This window comes from Dama dama, chromosome 22, assembly GCF_033118175.1.
Source record: "Dama dama isolate Ldn47 chromosome 22, ASM3311817v1, whole genome shotgun sequence".
NCBI classification, from domain to species: Eukaryota; Metazoa; Chordata; class Mammalia; order Artiodactyla; family Cervidae; genus Dama; species Dama dama.
The window spans coordinates 48856672-48879592 of record NC_083702.1 but is presented as its reverse complement, the minus strand read 5'-3'; the positions used below and the strand labels follow the sequence as shown (position 1 = coordinate 48879592).

General features: G+C 35.0%; 1 protein-coding gene across 3 annotated transcripts in view; it reads right to left on the bottom strand.

Moving 5' to 3' along the window:
- Window positions 1-570: 570 nt before the first annotated feature.
- CRY1 (cryptochrome circadian regulator 1) overlaps window positions 571-22921 on the bottom strand; it is an 87320-nt gene continuing 64969 nt past the window's right edge. The window contains exons 3-13 of one of the 3 annotated variants that reach the window (XM_061125437.1): window positions 13059-13201; window positions 10533-10717; window positions 10130-10218; window positions 9444-9584; window positions 9051-9362; window positions 7736-7887; window positions 7309-7511; window positions 7110-7205; window positions 2639-2710; window positions 2452-2555; window positions 571-793 (exon numbers count right to left, since the gene is read on the bottom strand). In XM_061125437.1, the coding sequence (XP_060981420.1) occupies window positions 2452-2555; window positions 2639-2710; window positions 7110-7205; window positions 7309-7511; window positions 7736-7887; window positions 9051-9362; window positions 9444-9584; window positions 10130-10218; window positions 10533-10717; window positions 13059-13201 (1497 nt within the window). In that variant the 3' untranslated portion in view covers window positions 571-793. Of the gene's footprint in view, window positions 794-845; window positions 1501-2451; window positions 2556-2638; window positions 2711-7109; window positions 7206-7308; window positions 7512-7735; window positions 7888-9050; window positions 9363-9443; window positions 9585-10129; window positions 10219-10532; window positions 10718-13058; window positions 13202-22921 lie in introns of those variants that run through there. The other 2 variants (XM_061125438.1, XM_061125436.1) reach the window with 2 other exon arrangements.

Sequence of the window (22921 nt, the reverse complement as noted above, 5' to 3'; positions counted from 1 at the left end):
CTGTACACTGTAATCAACACTTGAAACTGACCAATTTAGCTATGTCAGTTGTGTTAAATAAATGCCACCCAAAGTTTTTTCCATCCTAAATATTTAAAGAATTCACTTCTAGGACCATACAACCAGACAAACACTTGGATAGCAAAATGGATTACCAGATTAATAACAGTTATGCGAACAATAATTGGCAGCTAACTAGAGCTGCAGCATGCAGTTATGCAGACTATGCACTGCACAATTCAGGGGGCTACACAGTACAACCACCCTATAGCTAACATTTATTGACCATCTTACCACATGCCAGGCACTGGAGTTGGTGATGGACAGGAAAGCCTGGCATGCTGCAGTCCACGGGGTCGCAAAGAGTTGGACACAACTGAGCGACTGAATTCAATGCACTGATGAAGCAGATACTACTCTCATCCTCATTTTATAGATGAGAAAAAAGAAGGCACAAAAGGTTAATAACTGCCCAAGATCTCACAGCCGATGAATGGCAGAACCAGGCATTTGATTCCAGAGCCCACACTCTTAACTATTACCCCATACTAATTCACAGTTGTAAGGCCAATTACTTGAAAAAAAAATCTCTTTGGTTTTAAATCTTTCTTATAGATACCTTTATTTTTAAAAGTACCAAGTATTTAGAAGATAGTACTCAATTAGAATAATTTTGCAAAGTATTTTACTAAATTATAGTAGCTGTTTCTTCTTTCAGAATGGTGACATGTAGTTTACAGAATCTGTTTCTAGTCTGTGATCACATCTCACATACCAAAGCTCTCCTCCTTACCTAAAACAAGCAAAAAAATTTTTAAAAAGAAAAAAAAATCAAGTACACAAGATTCCATATATGCATATACTTTAATAACATAGTCACTTCAGCTGTAATTGAACAAAGAAAAGGAGAACAAAAAGAACTTAACACATGATACTTCCACAACTTTGGGTCAAAACAGGCATACATGAAGCTTTAAAACATATATTGTCTATGTTAACAGAGGCTATAACTACTAATTTTGATTATGCACATTTTAAAAACATTATTATCAAAGAGTGCAAAGTTAGACCAAACAATGATGTCAAGAAAAATTCTGTCTTAAAATTTTAACAAAGTCTTTTAAGAAAGTCTAAAAACCTCCTATTTTCCCACACTGACTCTCAAAACTTTGATTTTTTGTATCAGAATATCAGTTAGCCACTTTAATTTTTACCATACATGAAAAATTATCAAAAATATATTGATGGGTCTATACTAATTGTGACTATTTATATTTACATTAAGCAAATTCTTTTACCAAGTTCTTTATATACAAATTACCATTTGTCCTATGTCAAATTTATTTAAAAAGTTAAAAACCACAGAAATGTTATTAGAAATAATGCATTTCAATATGTAACTGCCTTCCATCAATGAGGAACATTTTAAAATAATTTAACTGAAAAAGTATTGAACTCCCCACCAATTTCAGCTGCAACAGTATTCCTTCTGAATGTTTTCTGTGATGTAAGAAAAAAAAAAAAAACTGCGTAAAGCTTGATTGCAAGGAATGATAAAAATCTGATGAGTGTTTACTAATCATTAAGAAATTTATAGACTAATTAGGTTCACATTAAAAAAAAACAGCAATGATTTTAAAAATGTGAACAGTTCAAGATAACTGAAGAAACAAAAGTCTTTCTGGCAAATGCACTGTATGAAATCTTTTCATATAAATTTAAATCATAAAACAGTATCCCAAAACCAATTGAATAGAATACAGGCATGGATTTTTGACATTTTTAAAAAGGACCAACATCAAAAAAAACTTAAGCTACCTATCAAACTGGAAATAATTTAGATTTCAGATCTATCACAATAGATAAATTTATAAACACAAGATATGAGGAAAAGTTCATAAAGGGATATTATTAATATCACTAAAAGTTAAAAGTCACTTTAATTGTTTTATACTCTTGGTCACATAGGAAGGAAATGAAAAGGATGGTTTTTTTCTGAGAAAAAATCTGAGCAGAACACCATAAGCTTTTCAGATTTGAAGATCATCAGTTCAGAGGACGTAAAACCGAGTATAGCACTGTGCCCAGCACAGGTGCATTTCTCCTGTCCCAGAACTGATTTTGTAACAATCACTGAAAAATTTATGCCTGGGACTTCCCTCGTGGTCCAGTGGTTAAAACTCCACACTCCCAATGCAGGAAGCCCAGGTTTGATCCTTGGCCAGGGATCTAAATCCCACAGCCACAGCTAAGAGTGAGCATGCCACAACTCAAGATCCTGCATGCTGCAACTAAGACCCAGAGCAGTCAAATAAATAAATATGTTTTAAAAATTTATGCCCCAGATTCTCTGGTTTGAAAATAGAGATAAGCTCCATTTTGGGAATTATCTTAATTTATGTTGATTACACATTCTGGCTTAAGCAAGAAATAAAGCTGTAAAATATTTACCTAATTAGTGCTTTGTCGCTGGACTTTAGGACCAATACTCTGCGTGTCCTCTTCCTGACTAGGACGTTTCCCACTGCCAAGACCAGTCCCTGTGGAGCTTCTTCCTACACATTAAAAAAAAAAAAAAAAAGTATGTTTAAGATAGGAAAGGTGAAAAGAACAGTATGCTTGAATGCTTCATTCTTACCTTGCTTTAATAGATGAGTTTGCTGACTGTCTCCATGAGCATAATGTAAAATACCACTCCCTTGAGTACAACCTGTTAGTATTTAAAAGACAGTTTTAAAAGACAGTAAAATCACTTAAGTAAATTCCAAGTTGTATGTATTAAGATTACAAATCTAATTTTTAGCATTTGTATTTCGTTTTTTAGAATTAATCCACAATGCTTCATAAGAACCAAAAATCATATGCCCAAATCAGGAAAACTTAACCTGTCCTTAAATTCAGGGACACAGAAATGCTGACTATTCCAAGGAAAAATCACTGATAATCATTTTCTAAAGAACATTTCTTTACTGGATGACAATGATTAGACACATGACCATGAAGGCAAAACACAGGGCATCAGTAAGATACACATCCTTCCTTCACCTCCTCCTTCCTCAGTACCGATGTAAAACACACGTCCTTGGAGATAAGAGAATAAGCGTCTGTCAGACGACAGCTAAGCAGTTCACACAAGGAGGAGACACAGACGAAGGTGCTACCCACCCCACCATCTTCCAAGTAAAGTTTCCTAGTTCCTTTAGCTCTCAATGTTCTTCTCCCTTGTTTCCTACTGCATGGGGAGGCAGCATCTTAACAATTTACCATTTACTTCATTTATTTTTTTCCCTTTCCACACCCCCATTTAGACTCCAAGCTCTTTGTGGCTTTTATGTCTTGTTTTTTGAAAGCCTCACAGTACCTAGCTACAAAGTATGTTATTGGCAAATATTTACATATTTAGACTACTTTCAAATTTATTAATCCTACCATAAAACATCATGTGTATAAATTTGTGAAGCTAAATCATTCCAATTTAACTTGCTAACATGATTAGTTTTGCAGATAACTTCAAATATTGAATACAGATCTGAACTAAGAAAGAGTATGTACCACCATCCCCCAGTAGCCAGGTAACTGGAGTGTGTTGCTTCCTACCCCTCTGCTGCCTGCCTGTTAGCTCAGTGTTTCACAGAACTTCTGTCCCTAAAACTCAAGTGTGGAGACAAAAGGCAGTCTGTGAACTGCATAAGAAATGTGATAGAACTTTTGAAATGATTCCTTGTTAAAGTTTATTTTATTTTATTTTTTTTTATTTTAAATTGTAGGAGACTTTGAGAAAGAACATTTCTGAAGTACACTACCATCAACAGCAATAATTTGAATGTAGGCCAAACACACAATAAAATCTTTAGTTTTATAAACACCACACATGGCATTACATTTACAGGGGAGGCCCAGTGATACAGGAAAGAGTATGAACTTTAGGACAAGTTAGACTTGGATCTGAATCTTAGCTCAGCTAATTACTAACTGTGGGATCGTGGTTAAGTTACCTAACTCTTCTAGGCTTATTTCTCCAATCACAAAATGAGAATCCGACCACCACTTCTCCAGGATATTGTGAGTATGTGGCAAAAATTCCTCATACACAAAAGTAGGCAGGTAAGATATGAGTGCTTTCATTCCTTTCACCCTAAGCTAACTGTTGATGCTCTCAAAAGTATGCAAAATATTTCTGAATTCAGAAGAGTTCAATTTGTTAAAAGATTTTATTCTTAATATCAAATTTTGAGTATCTGACATAAAAAAAAAAAAAAAGACCTGGAGCTGACTGTGACTCAGATCATAAACTCCTTATTACCAAATTCAGACTGAAATTGAAGAAAGTAGGGAAAACCACTAGACCATTCAGGTATGACCTAAATCAAATTCCTTGTGATTAAACAGTGGAAGTGACAAATAGATTCAAGGGATTAGATCTGATAGACAGAGTGCCTGAAGAACTATGGATGGAGGTTTGTGACATTGTACAGGAGACAGGGATCAAGACCATCCCCAAGAAAAAGAAATGCAAAAAGGCAAAATGGTTGTCTGAGGAGGCCTTACAAATAGCTGAGAAAAGAAGAAAAGCAAAAGGCAGAGGAGAACAGGAAAGATACACTCATCTGAATGAAGAGTTCCAAAGAATAGCAAGGAGAGGTAAGAAAGCTTTCCTCAGTGATCAGTGCAAAGAAATAGAGGAAAACAATAGAATGGGAAAGACTAGAGATCTTTTCAAGAAAATTAGAGTTACCAAGGGAACATTTCATGTAAAGATGGGCACAATAAAGGACAGAAATGGTATGGACCCAACAGAAGCAGAAGATAATAGGAAGAGGTGGCGAGAATACACAGAAGAACTATACAAAAAAGATCCTCACGACCCAGATAACCATGATGATGTGCTCACTCACCTAGAGTCACACATCCTGGAATATGAAGTCAAGTGGGCCTTAGGAAGCAACACTACAAACAAAGCTAGTGGAGGTGATGGAATTTCAGTTGAGCTATTTCAAATCCTAAAAGATGATGCTGTTAAAACGTGCTGCACTCAATATGCCAGCAAATCTGGAAAACTCAGCAGTGGCCACAGGACTGGAAAAGGTCTGTTTTCATTCCAATCCCAAAGGAAGGCAATGCCAAAGAATGCTCAAACTACTGCACAATTGAACTCATCTCACACACCAGCAAAGTAATGCTCAAAATTCTCCAAGCCAGGCTTCAACAGTACGTGAATCGTGAACTTCCAGATGTTCAAGCTGGTTTTAGAAAAGGCAGAAGAACCAGAGATCAAATTGCTAGTATCCGCTGGATCACTGAAAAAGCAAGAAAATTCCAGACAAACATCTACTTCTGCTTTCCTGACTACGCCAAAGCGTTTGACTGTATGGATCACAACAAACTGTGGAAAATTCTAAAAGAGATGGGAATACCAGACCACCTGTCTTGCCTCCTGAGAAATTTGTATGCAGGTTAAAACTGGACATGGAACAACAGACTGATTCCAAATCAGGAAAGGAGTACGTCAAGGCTGTATATTGTCACTCCACTTATTTAATTTATATGCAGAGTACATCATGAGAAATGCTAGACTGAATGAAGCACAAGCTAGAATCAAGTTGCCAGGAGAAATATCAATAACCTCAGATATGCAGTGACACCACCCTTTATGGCAGAAAGTGAAGAAGAAATAAAGAGCCTCTTGATGAAAGTCAAAGAGGAGAGTGAAAAAGTTGGCTTAAAACTCAACATTCAGAAAACTAAGATCATGGCATCTGGTCCCATCACTTCATGGCAAGTAGATGGGAAAACAGTGGAAACAGTGAGAGACTTTATTTTGGGGGGGCTCCAAAATCACTGCAGATGGTGACTGTAACCATGAAATTAAAAGACGTTTGTTCATTGAAAGAAAAGCTATGACCAACCTAGACAGCATATTAAAAGCAGAGACATTACTTTGCAATAAAGATCCATCTAGTCAAAGCTATGGTTTATCCAGTAGTCACGTATGGATGTGAGAGTTGGACTATAAAGAAAGCTGAGTGCTGAAGAATTGATGCTTTTGAACTGTGGTGTTGGAGAAGACTCTTGAGAGTCCCTTGGACTGCAAGGAGATCCAACCAGTCCATCCTAAAGGAAATCAGCCCTGAATATTCACTGGAAGGACTGATGCTGAAGCTGAAACTCCAATACTTTGGCCACCTGATGTGAAGAACGGACTCATTTGAAGAGACCCTGATGCTGGGAATGATTGAAGGTGGGAGGAGAAGGGGACGACAGAGGATGAGATGGTTGGATGGCATCACCGACTCAATGGACATGAGTTTGAGTAAGCTCCGGGAGTTGGTGGTGGACAGGGAAGCCTGGCATGCTGCAGTCCATGGGGTTGCAAAGAGACAGACACGACTGAGTGATTGAACTGATTTTTGGTTAGAACATTTGAAAATTGAGATGATTCAAATGTCCAATACATTCTGACTTCTTCACATGTATTAAGAATATGTGTGGTAAATAACTATATATATATATCACAAAGAAAACCATTACAGACTAGGCTTTGTAAGGAAAAAACTCATGCGCAAATTGACTAGCATCACTATGCATGTGTATGATAAATCTTTTGGCCACATTCACAGGGCCTCTGACCCTCTTAATTAATTACCTTATAGTTAATATATACTTAAAGAGAATAAAAAATAATGGGCATTGTGAAAATATGACATCTGAGTTTCATTTTATCGTTAATATTGCTCTCCTCATTCAGTTTGCAAGATCTTTTACCCAAATTCCACTATACGTAATGATATTTTCCATCTCCGTTGTTGTTTTTCAGTCGCTAAGTCACGTCTGACCCTTTTGCAACCCCATGGACTGTAGCCCCCTAGGCTCCTCTGTCCATACGATTTTCAAGGCAATAATACTGAGTGCGTTGCCATTTCCATCTCTAAAATGTCACTAATGGAGTAAGGGAGTGTGTATGTGTGTACATGTATGCATATATACAAGGAACCTATTACACAAATTTTAGATAGAATTTTAAAAACATATTATAGTGAGGTACAATAAACAATATATTTTATTATTAATCTCTCTATGTTACTAAGTACAGAAATTTCCTTTTTACTTACTTGCATTGCTGCTACAACCTGGGATATTTTCTCCAGGAGAATACCCCATGAGGCCTCCATTCCCATTAGGATTAGATGGCACTGAAGCAAGAAGACCTAAAGGGAAAAAATTTCCTATTAAGTTATGATCAAGATGAAATTCAAGGATGGGAACATAAACAGCTGCCTTAGAAACAATCAAAGGCATTTCCTGACATACCGAGTCCTCTGTATCGTGAAAGCTGCTGATAGATCTGTTTCATCCTCTCAATATTCAAACGGCTTGCCTCAGCATGGTTCACCATTGGTTTAGGATAATTAACTCCTATCAAACATTTGGCTACCTTTTGAATACCTTCAGGTGCATTCCAGGGATCATAGATATATTTTGCAGGGAAGCCTCTTAGAACAGGCAAATAACGCCTTTTAGAAAAAGGAAGAAAAATTATTAATAAAATGAACTGTAAGCAAATTATAACACATTATTTATTAGCTATGAATGACCCAAATCAAATCAATACCATTTGAATGATTTGTTACCCTTTTCCTCATCTCTGCTGCCCAAACAACCTTAAGCGTTGTTTAAGTATGACAAGCTCTTCCTGGATTAGCTATTCCAAACTGAATAATAATCATCCTTGATTTACCTGATATAGTCTCCATTGGGATCTGTTCTCCTACCAAAACCAACAGGGCAATAGCAGTGAAAAAACTGTTGGAAAAAGGAACTACAAGACAGCCACATCCAACTTCCAGCATTTATGCTCCAATCTGCATCAAGCAGTAATTCTTCAAATACCTTCAGAAGTAACAGTAATCAATTAGTTTGCACACACATATTTCTCAAAGCAAGCATTTTCCAGGTCTCTGTAGATCAAAAGTCAAGGTAAAGAAAATCTAGCACTGAACTATAAAATTAAACATTCCAAAGTTAGTTTCCTTATCTATGTTCTATCCTATAATGAGTTATTTCAGGGAAAGAAATATATTAGTACTATACAGATTTCTCAATAGAATTTGCCCTTGTAAGTTTGGCAGTGTTATTGGAAAAAGGGGAGGGTAAAAATTATTCAAGTCATTGATTTAAAAGGGTAAGTTAGGATATGGGAAGATTTTTTTTAAAAAAGGAAAAAAAATTGTAAACACTTTCAAGAAAGCAAAAATACTACCAAATATACCACCAAAAAAAACTTGGAAGCTTGGTACATTGGTCTACATAAATGGAACAATCAAATACAGATGACTTTTAAGATTTAATTAGAATTATGGAATCTAAATTTGGGATTCCTTGATCCAAAAGGGAAACAGAATTAAATTATTTTTATAAATTCATTAAGTGTGTGCTATGCATCTATCTCATGTATGACTTGGTGCTAGGAAATAGAGATGTAAAAAAAATAGGATCAGAAATGGTCTTTGGAAAGGGGAAATTTATGATATAGATAGGAAGGTAAAACATATTTAAGTCCTCTTATATATACCCATAAGATGATATCACAGAATGTAGTATGCATCATATTACATAATAAGACTAAAAAGCTATGGTGTTGAAGTGAGGCAAAATGATTTATATTTTAAAATTTATAATACAAAGATTGCTATTTCTAAGACTCTTTGGTGAATCCTTTATGTGACGGAAATGATCACCTATAAATATACATCAATCCACTAAGTCCAGAGTATTAAATTTTAGAGTTCCCTTGATGGGTAGGCTGATTTAGCCACTGAAATGACTTCAGGTTAACTGACTTCAGGTTAATGCAGTCTGATTATGCCCAAAAGTTGCCTCTATAGTTAAGAATTAAACGCTTTTCTATTGAAAAAAAGAAACAAGACTATAAACGAACCTATATAACTTTTAGGAACTGTTTTATATACATATATATATATATAAAAGGTATAGAAAAAGGTATAGAGTTCTTCAAAATAAAGCCATGCTACATTAGTTGGAAGAACACTTACCTTCATTCCTTCTTCCCAACTAATCCACAGGTCACCTCGTGTCAGGAAACAAGCAACTGCATGTCTGGCTAAATGATGAATCCAACCCTCCTGACGAAGCTGCGTCATGATGGCATCAATCCATGGAAAGCCCGTCCGTCCTTCTGCCCATTTTGCTAAAGCCTCAGGATTCTTATCCCATGGAATCTGAACACAAATGGGGTTTCCTTCCATTTTGTCAAAGCGTGGATTATTTGTTGCTGCTGTATAGAAAAATTCACGCCATAATAGTTGCCCATAAAGGGAAAGGGGAGGAGAACTGTTCTTCTTCACCTAAGATTAAAAAGCAAAGAAGTATTATCAGCAATTTTTTAAAAGTATTTTTTAAAAATAAGCTCCAGTTCTAGATAATACCTTTTTGTAGAGATCTGTCAGTTTGAAATAAAAGAGTCGACATGACAAACAACCAAATCGGAGATAAGGACTGAGTCCAGTAGGGCTAGCGAGCAGGGAATTTGCATTCATTCGAGGTCTTTCAAAGTTTGCCACCCAAGCCTGAAAAAAAACACAGAGAAAATTATGTTGACTGCCTTTTCCATTTTAAAAGACTGTTTGAAATTGAGCTTTTCAAGAACGTTACATAATCCTTGGGGAATAAAATCTCATTTTTTCAGCCACAAATGACAAGTTTTAATAAAAAACAAGATAAAAGTGAGCATTCTTTTGTTTTAGTCATCCTCATGTGGCAAATTCCTAACACAAGGTTGAGAGCACCTTCAACCTGTCTTTCTGACACTGAGATAAATGTGAAACAGAAGAACTCTATCCTAGCTTTAAAGTCATCAGATACCAGCTTACACAGAAAGCATAGAGGGGTAGTACTGATAGTAGCTAAAGAAGAAATAATCAGAAGAGGAGGGAGAAAGGTATTTAAATGAAGACAGTTGCTCATCTTCAATTACATCTGTGCTATTTTAATTATTTTAATTATTTCTCTTAATCCTTCTTTTTCAACAGCCTATTTTTTTGTTTTTAAAAAAGAGTGAAATTATTTTTAAAATGACAGTTTGACAATATAAACATTATCTGTATTATCATACTTTTCTTTCCAAATGCCTTTCCAAACGTGTAAGTGCTTCAGTTTCTCCACCTGGCCACACTGCAGAGGGTAAGCCATCTGTATCAAAACCTAAAAAAAAAAAAGGAAATGGAAAAAGATGTGACAGCATAAAAATGAAATGACGGCTCTGGATAGGTCCTCACAGATAAATGATATATAACATGGTCTCTATCCTTTAAGACATATATCTTAAGGTGATAACAGATAGACCATGAATTAATAGCATACATAAATAATACACAGATTCATCACTTTTTAATTTAAGCTTTCTTTTTCCTCCTTTCTTTTCCTTTTAGTGCAAAATACATATCAAATTAGAAGTGGGATTTTTCTTAATGGTTTATTAACTCTTAAGCTCCACATGTATTATTGCTTACACCTACCTAGTTCTTCCAGTGACGGGACTCCGTATTTCTCATCATGGTCATCAGACAGAGGAGTTGTGCACTTTTCTATCACTTCTGAAGTAATTGTCTCTACTGGTATTTCTAGTGGTTCCATTTTGCTGATGAGAGTCTGGAATCTTTTATAGGTAAGAGGTGGTTGACCACCATTTAGTTCTATGATCCTATTACAAAAGTTAGTAAAATGCTGTTAGTACTTTAAAAAGGACAATATAATTTGATAAACTTTGAAAAGTCTTAAAATCAGAAAATTAAATGAAGATAGTAAAAATGAAAACAAAAATGAAAAATCACTTCTATTTTCTATTGTGTATGTTTTTGTTAAATGTCAACATATGTATCTTACATATATCTTTTATATTTAATTCTGATCAATAATTTCTCAATTAAGTAATACTAAAAGGAAAGAGCCTTGCCAATGGTAATCTGAATTAGATACAATTTGGGAGTAACCCATTATTCTTTTTCATGATAGCCATCTGCACATAAGACTTCAAGGAGAATGTTAGCTTCTTATAGGACCAAGAAACTTGTTAAAACAATTAACAAATCTAAAAATCATTCTCTTCATTTTATAGACATCTATTAGATGTTGAAAATATACAGCATGCAAATATCAAAACTTTTGTGACAAAGAAAATTAAGCATACATGAGTGGAAAAAACAAGTGGGTAATAAGCCTAAAGGCAAAAACAAAAAAATAATATATATGGAAATGTAAAAATATTTTGCAACACAGCTCAAAGAAACTTGTAATCATCAATAAAAACTAAACCAGGCCAATATTATATCAAGGAGTAATTAGCAAGTTTTATTAATTAGGATCCTATATTACTATAGTGATAATTACTTGGTATTTTCTATTGTGCATGTTTTTGTTAAATGTTAGCGTATGTATCTTATGTATATATATTTCTTACATATATATTTTATATTTAATTCTGATCACTAATTTCTCAATTAAGTAATACTAGAAACAAAGAGCCTTGCCAATGGCATTTATTGCCAAATTAGATACAATTTGGGAATAACCAATTATTCTTTTTAACTATAGCTATTTGCATACTAGCATTTAGGCTTCATAAAAAATTATTGGTAAAATTACACTTTATCATTTTATGGATCAGAAACTGAAGCCTCAAGAGAATTTAATAAACTAGTCAAGATCACATAACTAATAAATAGCAAATCGAGATTTTCTTAATCCAAATAGAATAAAGTTTTCTCTATACCACATATAATGGTGAATCAATTATATGTATGGAAAGTAACCACCATAAAAACTATGCTCTGCTTTTAGAAATTTTGCTTTGATGTAATTCTTTGAGTTTATACCTAGAATCATAATGAAATCTGTCCACTATAATGATCTACAATGATACTTACTACTGAGGACATTATATAACAGAAGCAAAATAAAAATCTTAGAAAAGATATTTTCTATATGCTACATTTTTATATGATAGATTTATATAGTAAATATTTACATTCAGTCTAACAAACAATCCAATTTTATACATAACACTGAGCTTCCCACTTTAAGCAACTGCCCTTATTTTGTTTTGCCTCCTTGCTATCAGCTCTCTAAGGTTAAGAAATATGGTAAACGAGCAGGCAAGTTTATTATCAAAGGATATATGACTTCTGGCTTAATAGGAAGTAAGACTCTTGCCTCAATCAAACCACAATTTTTTGTACAACTGGAAAAGTGGAATAAAATAGCTTGTCATGTTACAGAATCAGCTTTATTATTTTGATAAAATGTGAAAATAACTAAAAAAAAGTAAAATAAAAGGTACATAAATTATGAGATTTCAGCACTTGTAAGGATGACAGTATGCCAAAGGTTAATGTTAACAAATCTTATGAATCCTCAAATCTTATAGCACGTATTAATAAAACTTCCTAAATTTAACTTAGACCACAGAATCTCTGTTGGACAAAGCATCATAAAAGACTGATATTTCATGAAGTATGCTTTGAGAAATAAGAAATCATACTATTGTTCAGAGGACTACCTAATATTACATACAATTTGCATATGAACTCAAAATTCAAACAGACTAGATATACACACATAAAATAATTTATGACAAGCATGTAAAATATACCAAGGCACTTGATGACTATGTATCATATAAACTATAAAATTAATACTGCTGAGAGCCCAGAATGGCAAGTTAGTAGGCGGAGCTAGAACAGTCAAAGATAATTTTGTGATTCTTTTAATAGTTTTGGAACTGAAATTCTGAGTATTTTTATCTTATGCACTTATGTCTGTAATTTTGGCGTCTGTCTTCGGGTAAACAAAAATTACAGAAGTTAAATAAAATGCTACAAGTTTGAATTAATTTAATTCTCCACAATTCTATTATGCATGTTTTTATTTTCACTTTTGAACTTAAGTCCCACAGTACATTGTCTTTGTACTTAATACCACTTAAATGTACACTTCAAAATGGTTAAAATGACAAATACTATGTTATGTGTATTAAAAAATCTTACTTGTCTAGATCATATAATGTGTGTGATATTCGTACAATTACTTCTACTCCAGCTTCAGTAGCCAGTTTCTTAATAGCTGCATCTCGTTCCTTTCCAAAGGGCTCAGAATCATATTCAATTGAAAGTTTAGTAATGTTCCATTCCTAAAGTAAGAGAAAGGAGCAAAAACATACATAAATTTTAATGATTATTTTTTCTACTATAACAACACAGGCTGGAAAAAAATGAAAAGCTCCAACTCTACATATCAAATGATTATACTACTTTGAATATACAGAAAGAAAATGCACAATTTATAAATTCAAAATTATGTAAATCAGAAATGCGTACTCACTAAATTTCACGCATTATGCTAGGCATTATACAAACTAGCAACATGCTTAACCTAAGTTTCCTACATTAAATGTGTTTGTATAGCACTTTACTTGTTCAAATAATTTACACTTACATTATCTCATTTGTTACTCAAAATAATCCTCAGAGTTTGGCATTTTGGTTGCTAACTCCATTTTGCAGATAAGATTATGTTGAAAATTCAAGAATTTGTTCAAGTTCAGAGACAGCCATAATACCTGAATTTATGTCTACTGATTCTAAGACTTGGTTCTTTTTTTTTTTAAATTGGAGTATAACTGCTTTCCAGTGTTGTGTTATTTTCTGTGGTACAACCACATGCATCAGCTATACTCCCTCCTTCTTGTGTCTCCGTTCCACCCACTCCCTTTTCCTCCCAGTCCAGGTCATCACAGAGGACTAAGCTGACCTGCCTGTATGCGGCAGCTTCCCATTAGCTACTTGCTTTACACATGGCAGTGTATACATGTCGAAGCTGCTCTCACAATTCATTCCACTCTCTCCTCCCCACCTTGTGTCTGTAAGTCCATTCTCCATGTCTGTATCTCTGTTCCTGCCCTGCGAATAGGTTCATCAGTAACATTTTTCTAGATTCCACTTATATGGATTAATATACGATATTTGGTTTATTCTTTCTGACTTAACTTCACTCCATGACATTCTATGTTCATCCCCATCACCACATATGACCCAATTTTGTTCCTTTCTATGGCTAAGCAATAGTCCACTGTATATATGTACCACATTTTCTTTATCCACTTATCTATTGATGGACATTTAGGTTGCTTCCATGTCCTAACTACTATTAATATAAACCTTTGACAGTTAATGTGGCACAAGCTGCTCTGCTGAGGTATTGTTTTACAATGTTTTACTTCTGATTATCAAGAAGTGTTAACTATGGAAAATACAAACACAGTTATAACAAGAGCAGATACTGAGTGCCAGGTGCTGTATTAGTAACTGTAAACCTTCTTACAATCACTTTCAGTGAAGAGACTGTGACTTAATGGAATTAAGTGACTTCCCAGGGGGGTAGTAAAGTTTTATTGTTTTTTTAATTCTAAAATCTACTCCGATATACCTTACAAATAAAAAAAAATTCACCTGTCATTCTACCATTATTTAACTGATTATATAGTTAACAAGTTGTACTTCTCCAAACCTGTACAGATTAGACAAGGGCTATTTCCAATAGTGAGTTTTTTTTTTTAAATGGCTATTATAAACCTTCCAGTATATACCTTTATACATAAATCTTAAACATTTTGGGACATTTGTCTCATTTTTTCTAGAAATAATTTTTTGAAACACAATTAATGGATACAATAAATTACATTTAAAATTTTGACAGATGTTGGCAAATTTTCCACCAGATATCCTGCACCAATTTACACTCTCAGTAGTAGTACATCAGTATTTTAAAAACCACTAATATATACACACAGCATACACAGGAAAATAATATCTCATTAAAATTTTTTTCATTTCTTGAAAGTCTTGGAGAATGCATACAAAGTTGTCAATAGCTGTTATCTTTGCAGAGTAGAATTTAGGAATATAAATAATTATTTTACACCATGTTGTATTGTTCATATTTGTTAAGTACAATCATGTACTGTTTTTGAAATTTAAAAATGAAATTAAAATGAGAATAGGAAAGAAAGCATTATATTTCTTTGTTTTATAGTGAGAGGCGGTATAGAGTAGTAGTTAAAAAACAAAGGATCTAAAGTCAAACTTCTCAAGTTCAAAGACTGGTTCAACTATCCATGCAAATTTCTAAACCTTCCATGCCTGTTTCCTTATCTTAAGATGGGTAGCATGTAAGTAGAGTGCTTAGAGAGTACCTAGTATATAACAAACATTATGTGTTTATTAGAGTAAAATGAAAAAAATTTTTTTTGTTGTTGTGAAAAGATTAAATTGAGAAAAGATTAAATGAGACAATGTATGTAAATTATTTGGAAGAGAAAAGATGGTGATGCTGGGAAAGACCGAGGGCAGGAGAAGAGGGCACCAAAGGATGAGACGGTTGGATGGCACCACCAACTCAGTGGACATGAGTTTGAGCAAGCTCTGGGAGGTAAGTGAAAGACAGGGAAGGCTGGCGTGCTGCAGTTCACTGGGTCATAGAGTTGGACACGACTTAGCAACTGAACAACAACAATGTAAATTGTTGAGTACATAGTTAAGTCCTCAATGAATGACAGCTGTTATTACTGTTATTACTAGCCATTTGTGTACTTTTTTCTTTATGAATTGCAGCTTATGTTTGCTTAGGTTTCTATTGCAATTAATTCTCTTATGGATTTGTACACTCATTTTTAATGACAAACTTTGTCACATATGTCACTTCCTAAATAGTCTGTAATTCTATGATTTTTTTTGACAAATAATTTTTTAGTTTTTGGTTAGTAAATGTTGGAGCTTGAAATAAGTCAGTAACAGTCCCTCCCCTTTTCCCTTTTTGAAGAGGAAGGGAAATATAAGTCAGAAAACTAAACGTAAGAATATAACCCACCCAGTCTTCCCAGGCAATTGAAAGAAAAACAAAAGGAAACCAATGGGACCTAATCAAACTTACAATCTTTTGCACAGCAAAGGAAACCATAAACAAAATGAAGACAGCCTACAGAGCGGGAGAAAATTTTGCAAATGATACAATCGACAAGGGCCTAATTTCCAAAATATACAAACAGTTCATATGACTCGATATAAGAAAAAACAAACAACACAATTAAAAAATTGGCTGAAGACCTAAACAGACATTTCTCCAAACAAGTAATACAAATGGCCAATAGGTACATGAAAACATGCTCAACATTGTTATTAGAGAAATACAAATCTAAATCTAAACTACAATGAGGTACCACCTCACACTGATTTTGCTGGTTAAAATGGCCTTCATTAAAATGTCTACAAATAAATACTGGAAAGGATATGGTTTTTCCAGTAGTCATGTATGGATGTGAGAGTTGTACTGTAAAGAAAGCTGAGCGCTGAAGAATTGATGCTCTTGAACTATGATGATGGAGAAGACTCTTGAGAGTCCCTTGGACAGCAAGGAGATCCAACCAATCCATCCTGAAGGAAATCAGTTCTGAATATTCATTGGAAGGACTGATGCTGAAGCTGAAACTCCAATACTTTGGCCACCTGATGGGAAGAACTGACTCACTGGAAAAGACGCTAATGCTGAGAAAAACTGAAGGCGGGAGGAGAAGGGGACAACAGAGGATGAGATGGTTGAATGGCATCACCGACTGATGGACATGAGTTTGAGTAAGCTCCGGGAGTTGGTGAAGGACAGGGAAGCCTGGCGCGCTGCAGTCCATGGGGTCGCAAAGAGTCGGACATGACTGAGCAACTGAACTGAACTGAACTGGAGAGAATATGGAGAAAAGGGAACCCTCCTACACTGTTGGTGGGAATGTAATTTGGGATAGCCACTATGGAAAACAGTATGGAAGTTCCTCAGGAAACTGAAAATAGAATTACTGTATGATCCAGTGATGCCTCTCCTGAGCATATATCCAGACAAAACTCTAATGAAAAAGACAGACCCAACTCCATGTTCACAGCAGCACTATTCAGAATAGCCAACACACAGAAACAACCTAATCGCCCATTGATAAATGGATGGATGAAGAAGATGTGGTACATATATACAATGGAATACTCCTCAGTCATAAAAACAACAAAATAATGCCATTCGCCCCAATATGGATACAACTAGAGATTATCATACTAAGTGAAGCAAGTCAAAAAGAGAAAGACAAATACCATACATATCACTTATGTGTGGAATCTAAAATATGATAAAATGAATCTATCTACAAAACATAAACATACTCATGAGCACAGAGAACATACTTGTGGCTGCCAAGGGGGACGAGGTTAAGGGAAGGATGGAGTGGGAGACTGAGGTCAGCATATGTCAGCTATTATATCAGAATGGATGAACAACCAGGTCCTACTGTATAGCACAGAGAACTATATTCAGTATTCTATGATAAACCATAATGGAAAAGAATATATAAAGAAGAATGTATATAACTGAATCATTTTATGGTATAGCAAAAATTAATACAACACTGTAAATCATATATATATGTATACACACCACATTACTAGTAAAGCTGAACTGGAAGAAATATATTAGGTTTAAGTACCGGTAAGCTTACAGATTTTTCACCACTGAATGAAACAGATTTAGCTACCCAAGGCTAAACAGCACGTTCCTTTTAGTGTGGGCTGCCCCTATAAAATTTATCACATGGAAGAAAGGAATAGGACATGTACTCTCTGCAGCTGAAGAGGTGAAAAGGTATGATCTGACCAATACTCACCTAATTCCTTCTATTAAACTCACCAGTGAGATCATTCACTTCTTCCCTGGGGATAAATTAGTGGACATCTCTCCACAAGAAAAATGAAAAGCTAGGGAAGAGAAGGTCCCCCAAATATTAAATGTATTCATTCATATTCCAAGTATTTATTAAAATTCTTAGCTCCTATTGTAGGTCCCTCCATCCTAGCACTTACTGAAGATTGGCAACACAGAGGGAAATAAATAATTAAATATATATACTATTAGGAAAAAAAGGATGTTATGATAGATAACATGGGGGTGAGGCTAAGCTAGTAAGTTAGTTATCTACTCTTAATTACACTAGCTAGACTTTCAGTAAAGTGGTGAAAAGTGAATATTCCCGCTTTGTTCTCTATCTCAGGTGTAAAGCGTGTTTCACCACTAAGTATGCCGTTAGCTATGTTTCTGTGGATAGCCTTTACCAAGTTGATATTCAGCAATTTTCTATTGCTAGTTTGCATAAAGGTTTCTAAAAAATTACAAATGGGTGTTGACTACTGTCAAATGCTTTTATCACTAAAATAATAATACCTTTTCCTTTACTAATAGGGTATATTAATTTATTATTTTATAACATTGAACCAAATTTGTATTCCGGAAATAAACTCCATTGATCATGCTGCGGCTGCTAAGTTGCTTCAGAGTGTCTGACTCTGTGCGACCCCATAGACGGCAGCCCACCTGGCTCCCCTGTCCCTGGGATTCTCCAGGCAAGAACACTGGAGTGGGTTGCCATTTCCTTCTCCAATGCATGAAAAGTGAAAAGTGAAAGTGAAGTTGCTCAGTCGTGTCCGACTCTTTGCAACCCCATGGACTGCAGCCTACCAGGCTCCTCCGTCCATGGGATTTTCCAGGCAAGAGTAGTGGAGTGGGGTGCCAGTGCCTTCGCCATGATGCAGTATTATTTTAAAATACTGTTAAATTCTCTTTGTTAATATATTAAGGATATCTGAGTTTGTGTTTATGGGGGACACCCGGCTATACTTTTTTTCTTTCTTGAAAGTTCTTCATCAGATTTTGGTATCAGAGTTATGCTGCCCTCATAAACAAGTTCAGTGTTCCCAATATTATCCTGTTTCCTGGAAGAGTGTTATAAGACTGGTATTATTTCTTTCTTAAATATATGATAGAATTAATAAGTAAAGCCATTTGGGACCCGGAGTTTTACTTATTGGAAGGTTTTTGATTATAAATTCAGTTTTGTAAAGAGAGGGCTATTCAATTTTTCTTTTTTTTCTTCTGAAATTTTAAGAAGTTGCACTTTTCAAGAGTATTTTTCATTTCATCTTAGTTGTATAATATATTGACATTCAGTTCACTTCAGTCGCTCAGTCCTGTCTGACTCTTTGCGACCCCATGGACTGCAGCATGCCAGGCTTCCCTGTCCATCACCAACTCCCGGAGATTACTCAAACTCATGTCCATAGCTTCAACTAGACTGACCTTTGTTGGCATAGTAATGTGTCTGCTTTTTAATATGCTGTCTAGGTTGGTCATAGCTTTTCTTTCAAGGAGCAAGCGTCTTTTAATTTCATGGCTACAGTCACCACCTGCAGTGATTTTGGAGTCCAAAAAAACAAAGTCTGTCACAGTTTTCTTTGTTTCCCCATCTATTTGCCATGAAGTGATGGGACTGGATGCCATGATCTTAGTTTTCTGAATGCTGAGTTTGAAGCCAACTTTTTCTCTCTCCTCTTTCACTTTCATCAAGAGGCTCTTTAGTTCTTTTGTTCATATTGACACTATGTTCTTTAGTTTATATTGACATTATGACATTTATAATATCCTTTCTGTTTTTAAAGTTTAGAGACAATCTAAAGGTAATCTGTGTTTTCTCCTCTTGGGCCCTGATCAGTATTGATAACAGTTTATCAATTTTGTTAATCTTTTCAAAAGAAAACTGAACTCTGACTCAGAGTTCAATCAGGTGACAGAAACCACATTAGTAATTTGAACAGGGAAAATTTAACCTGAAAGAACTGTCAGCAAGTAAAAGGTGGTCAACAATGGTAAGGAGTAGAAGAGGAGTTAAGGCTATACTGTCCAATACAGTAGATAACCACTAGCCACAGAAGCAGCTTCTGAGCATTTGAAATGTGGCTAGTTGGAATAGAGACATCCTATAAGGATAAAATATACTCTGGATTTCAAAGACTTCATATTGATATAAAAAAGGTTAAAACAGTATAGTTGTTTTATATTGATTTTATATTGAAAAGATAGTATTTTAGATATATTATGTTAAATAAAATATATCTTAATTAACTTCATGTTTTTCTTCTTTTTAAAATATAGATGTTAGAAAATTTTAAATTACACATGTCTGTTGGATAGTACTGTTCTAAGCAGCTACCACCTCTAAATGAAGGGAAAATAATTAAGCAATGAATTAAGAAAGTTTTCTTTCTTCCCTGGTTGAGATTCACACCTCATTATGAACGAGGTGTGCTGCCTCAGGTACAACCATCCCTATAGAGAAGAAGCCTGCCAAGGGGCTAAGACCACCAGGGAAGTCTCTGATAAACTCTTTAAATGAAGAGTTTAATATAGACTACTTACATTTAATATAATTACTGATACAGCTGTGCTTAATTTTACCATGTTGGTAAGCTGTCCTTTTGTCCATCTTTTCATTTACTCCCCTGTGCTCCCTTGTGCTCGGTCGCCCAGTCATGTCAGATTCTGTAGCCCCATGGATTATAGTCCTCCAGGTTCCTCTGTCCATGGGGTTTTGCAGCAAGAATACTGGATTGGCATACCATTTCCTACTCAAGAGGATTTTCCAAACCTAGGGACCGAACCCTTGTCTCCTGAGTCTCCTGCATTGGCAGGCAGATTCTTTACCACTAGCACTACCTGGAAAGCCCTCTGTGCCCCCTAGCTACCTTTATTTGAATGAGAGATATTTTTAGAATTCCATTTAATATTCCTCTATTAACTTTTTAGAAATAGAACTTTGTATACTGTTATTTTAGTCTACCTTCAAATAATATATTACAATTGAATGCTATTAAGAATTTACATATACTTTCATTTATCTTTTTCCTACCTTATGTGATCCTGCAATAAATTTTATTTCATATGTGTGTCAAGTCCCAAGATACTGGTATTATTCCCTACAATTTATCAATATTAGTTGGTTTTAATCTGTCAATGGTCTTCCAAAAATAAGACATATGAATGTACATGACTAAAAATAATGAAAGAAGAGGTGTTTTATATTTACCCATGTATTTAGTGCTCTTTCTTCTTTCCTGCAGATCCTGTCTTTAGCCTAGAATTATTTTCTTTTGCCTAGCAGAATTTCCTTTAATATTAGTATTTTTTATAGTATAGATATGATGGGAAAAATTATTTCTGCTTTTTTGTGCCTAAAAATGCCTTCATTGTGCCTTCTCTTTTTAAAAAAAATGAATGTTTTTGCTAAGTAAACAGGGCTATTTCTAGTTTTTTAAAGCTGCCACTCCATTCTGTAAGAAAATACTGAACACTATTATCATGGTTCCCTGAATATATCTTTTATCCTCTAGCTGTTTATAAAATTTTCCATCTTTGGTTTTCAGTTAATTGATTATGATGTGACAAGATGTGATTTCCTTTATATTTATGTTGTTTGGGGTCTGCTGAGCTTCTTGGCACTGAAGGTTGATACCTTCCATCAATTTTGGAAACTCAATTATCTCTTCAAATATTTTTTTTCTGTCCCAATCTCTCTTTCCCTCTTTTCTTTAGGTCTATAAGTACAGATATCTTAGGCCATTTTCTATTGTTCCAGAGATCTCAAATACCCTACTCCCCTTTTAAAAAAATTTTCCTTCTCTTTGTGCTTCAACTGGGATACAGACTGTCTTCAAGTTTACTGATCTTTTTTCCTGCTCTGTTCAATCCAGATATCCAATTAATGAATCCAATTAATGAATTCTTCATTTTGATAGTATGTTTCAGTTCTAAGATTTTATTTGGTCCTTTTTAATATTTTCCATTTCTGTATTAAATTACCATCTCTTCACATCGTTTTCCACCTCTTGACTAGATTCTCTACTATCCTTGTTGTTGTTCAGTAGCTCAGACATGTCCAGTTCTTTGCGACCCATGAACTACAGCATGCCAAGTTTCCCTGTCCTTCACCATGTCCTGGAGTTTGCTCAAACTCATGTCCATTGAGTCAGTGATCCAAGCAGCTCATCCTCTATCATCCCCTTCTCCTCCTGCCTTCACTCTTTCTTAGTACCAGGGTCTTTTCTAATGAGTCAGTTCTTCATATCAGGTGGCCAAAGCATTGGAACTTCAGCATCAGTCCTTCTAATGAATATTCAGAGTTGATTTCCTTTAGGATTGACTGGTTTGATCTCCTTGCAGTCCAAGGGACTCTGAAGCATCTTCTCCAACACCACAGTTCAAAAGCATTAATTCTTCGGGGCTCAGCCTTCTTTATGGTCCAACTCTCACACCTGTACATGACTACTGGAAAAACCATAGCTTTGACTATACAGACCTTTGTCAGACCTCCACTATCTGTAGAATAACAATTGTAAAGTCCTTTTTTATCCTAATCCCAAGATCCGCATGAACTGTGGGACTGTTTCTGTTTCCTTTTACTTGACTGCAAGTTATATATACTTGCTTCTTCATGTGTCTCATAATTTGTGATCATATGACAGACAATGGTATAAAAGATTAGAGACAGAATAAACAATATTTATCTCTAGAAAAGTACACAGTCTTTGCTCTGACTGATAGAAGTCAAATTGATGGAGTCTGTAATTGAGCTGGGTCTGGGCCTTGTTGCCGCTTTACTTACATTTCATTCACCACTGGCTTCAAATATTTTGAAGGCAGGCAGGATTCAGATTCTCCTTCAACAGAGCTTAAGATCTCAATAGTAACAAGACTCCAGCTGTCTCTCTCTGCTTTACAGCTCGGGCACTGGCTTTACAAACTATATGACATTTCTCTTTGCTTTGCTGTCTACCCAGCAGCTTTGCTTGCTGAGGATTTCTCTTTGTTTTCCAACCCTGTCCCCTAATTTTCTGCACCTTTGGAGGCATCTTTCTACACTGATGTCCTGTCGCCAGCTTCAGAGAACAGCTCCTTTGCACTAGGTGAATTCCTAGTGCACTTAAGAGGGATCCCT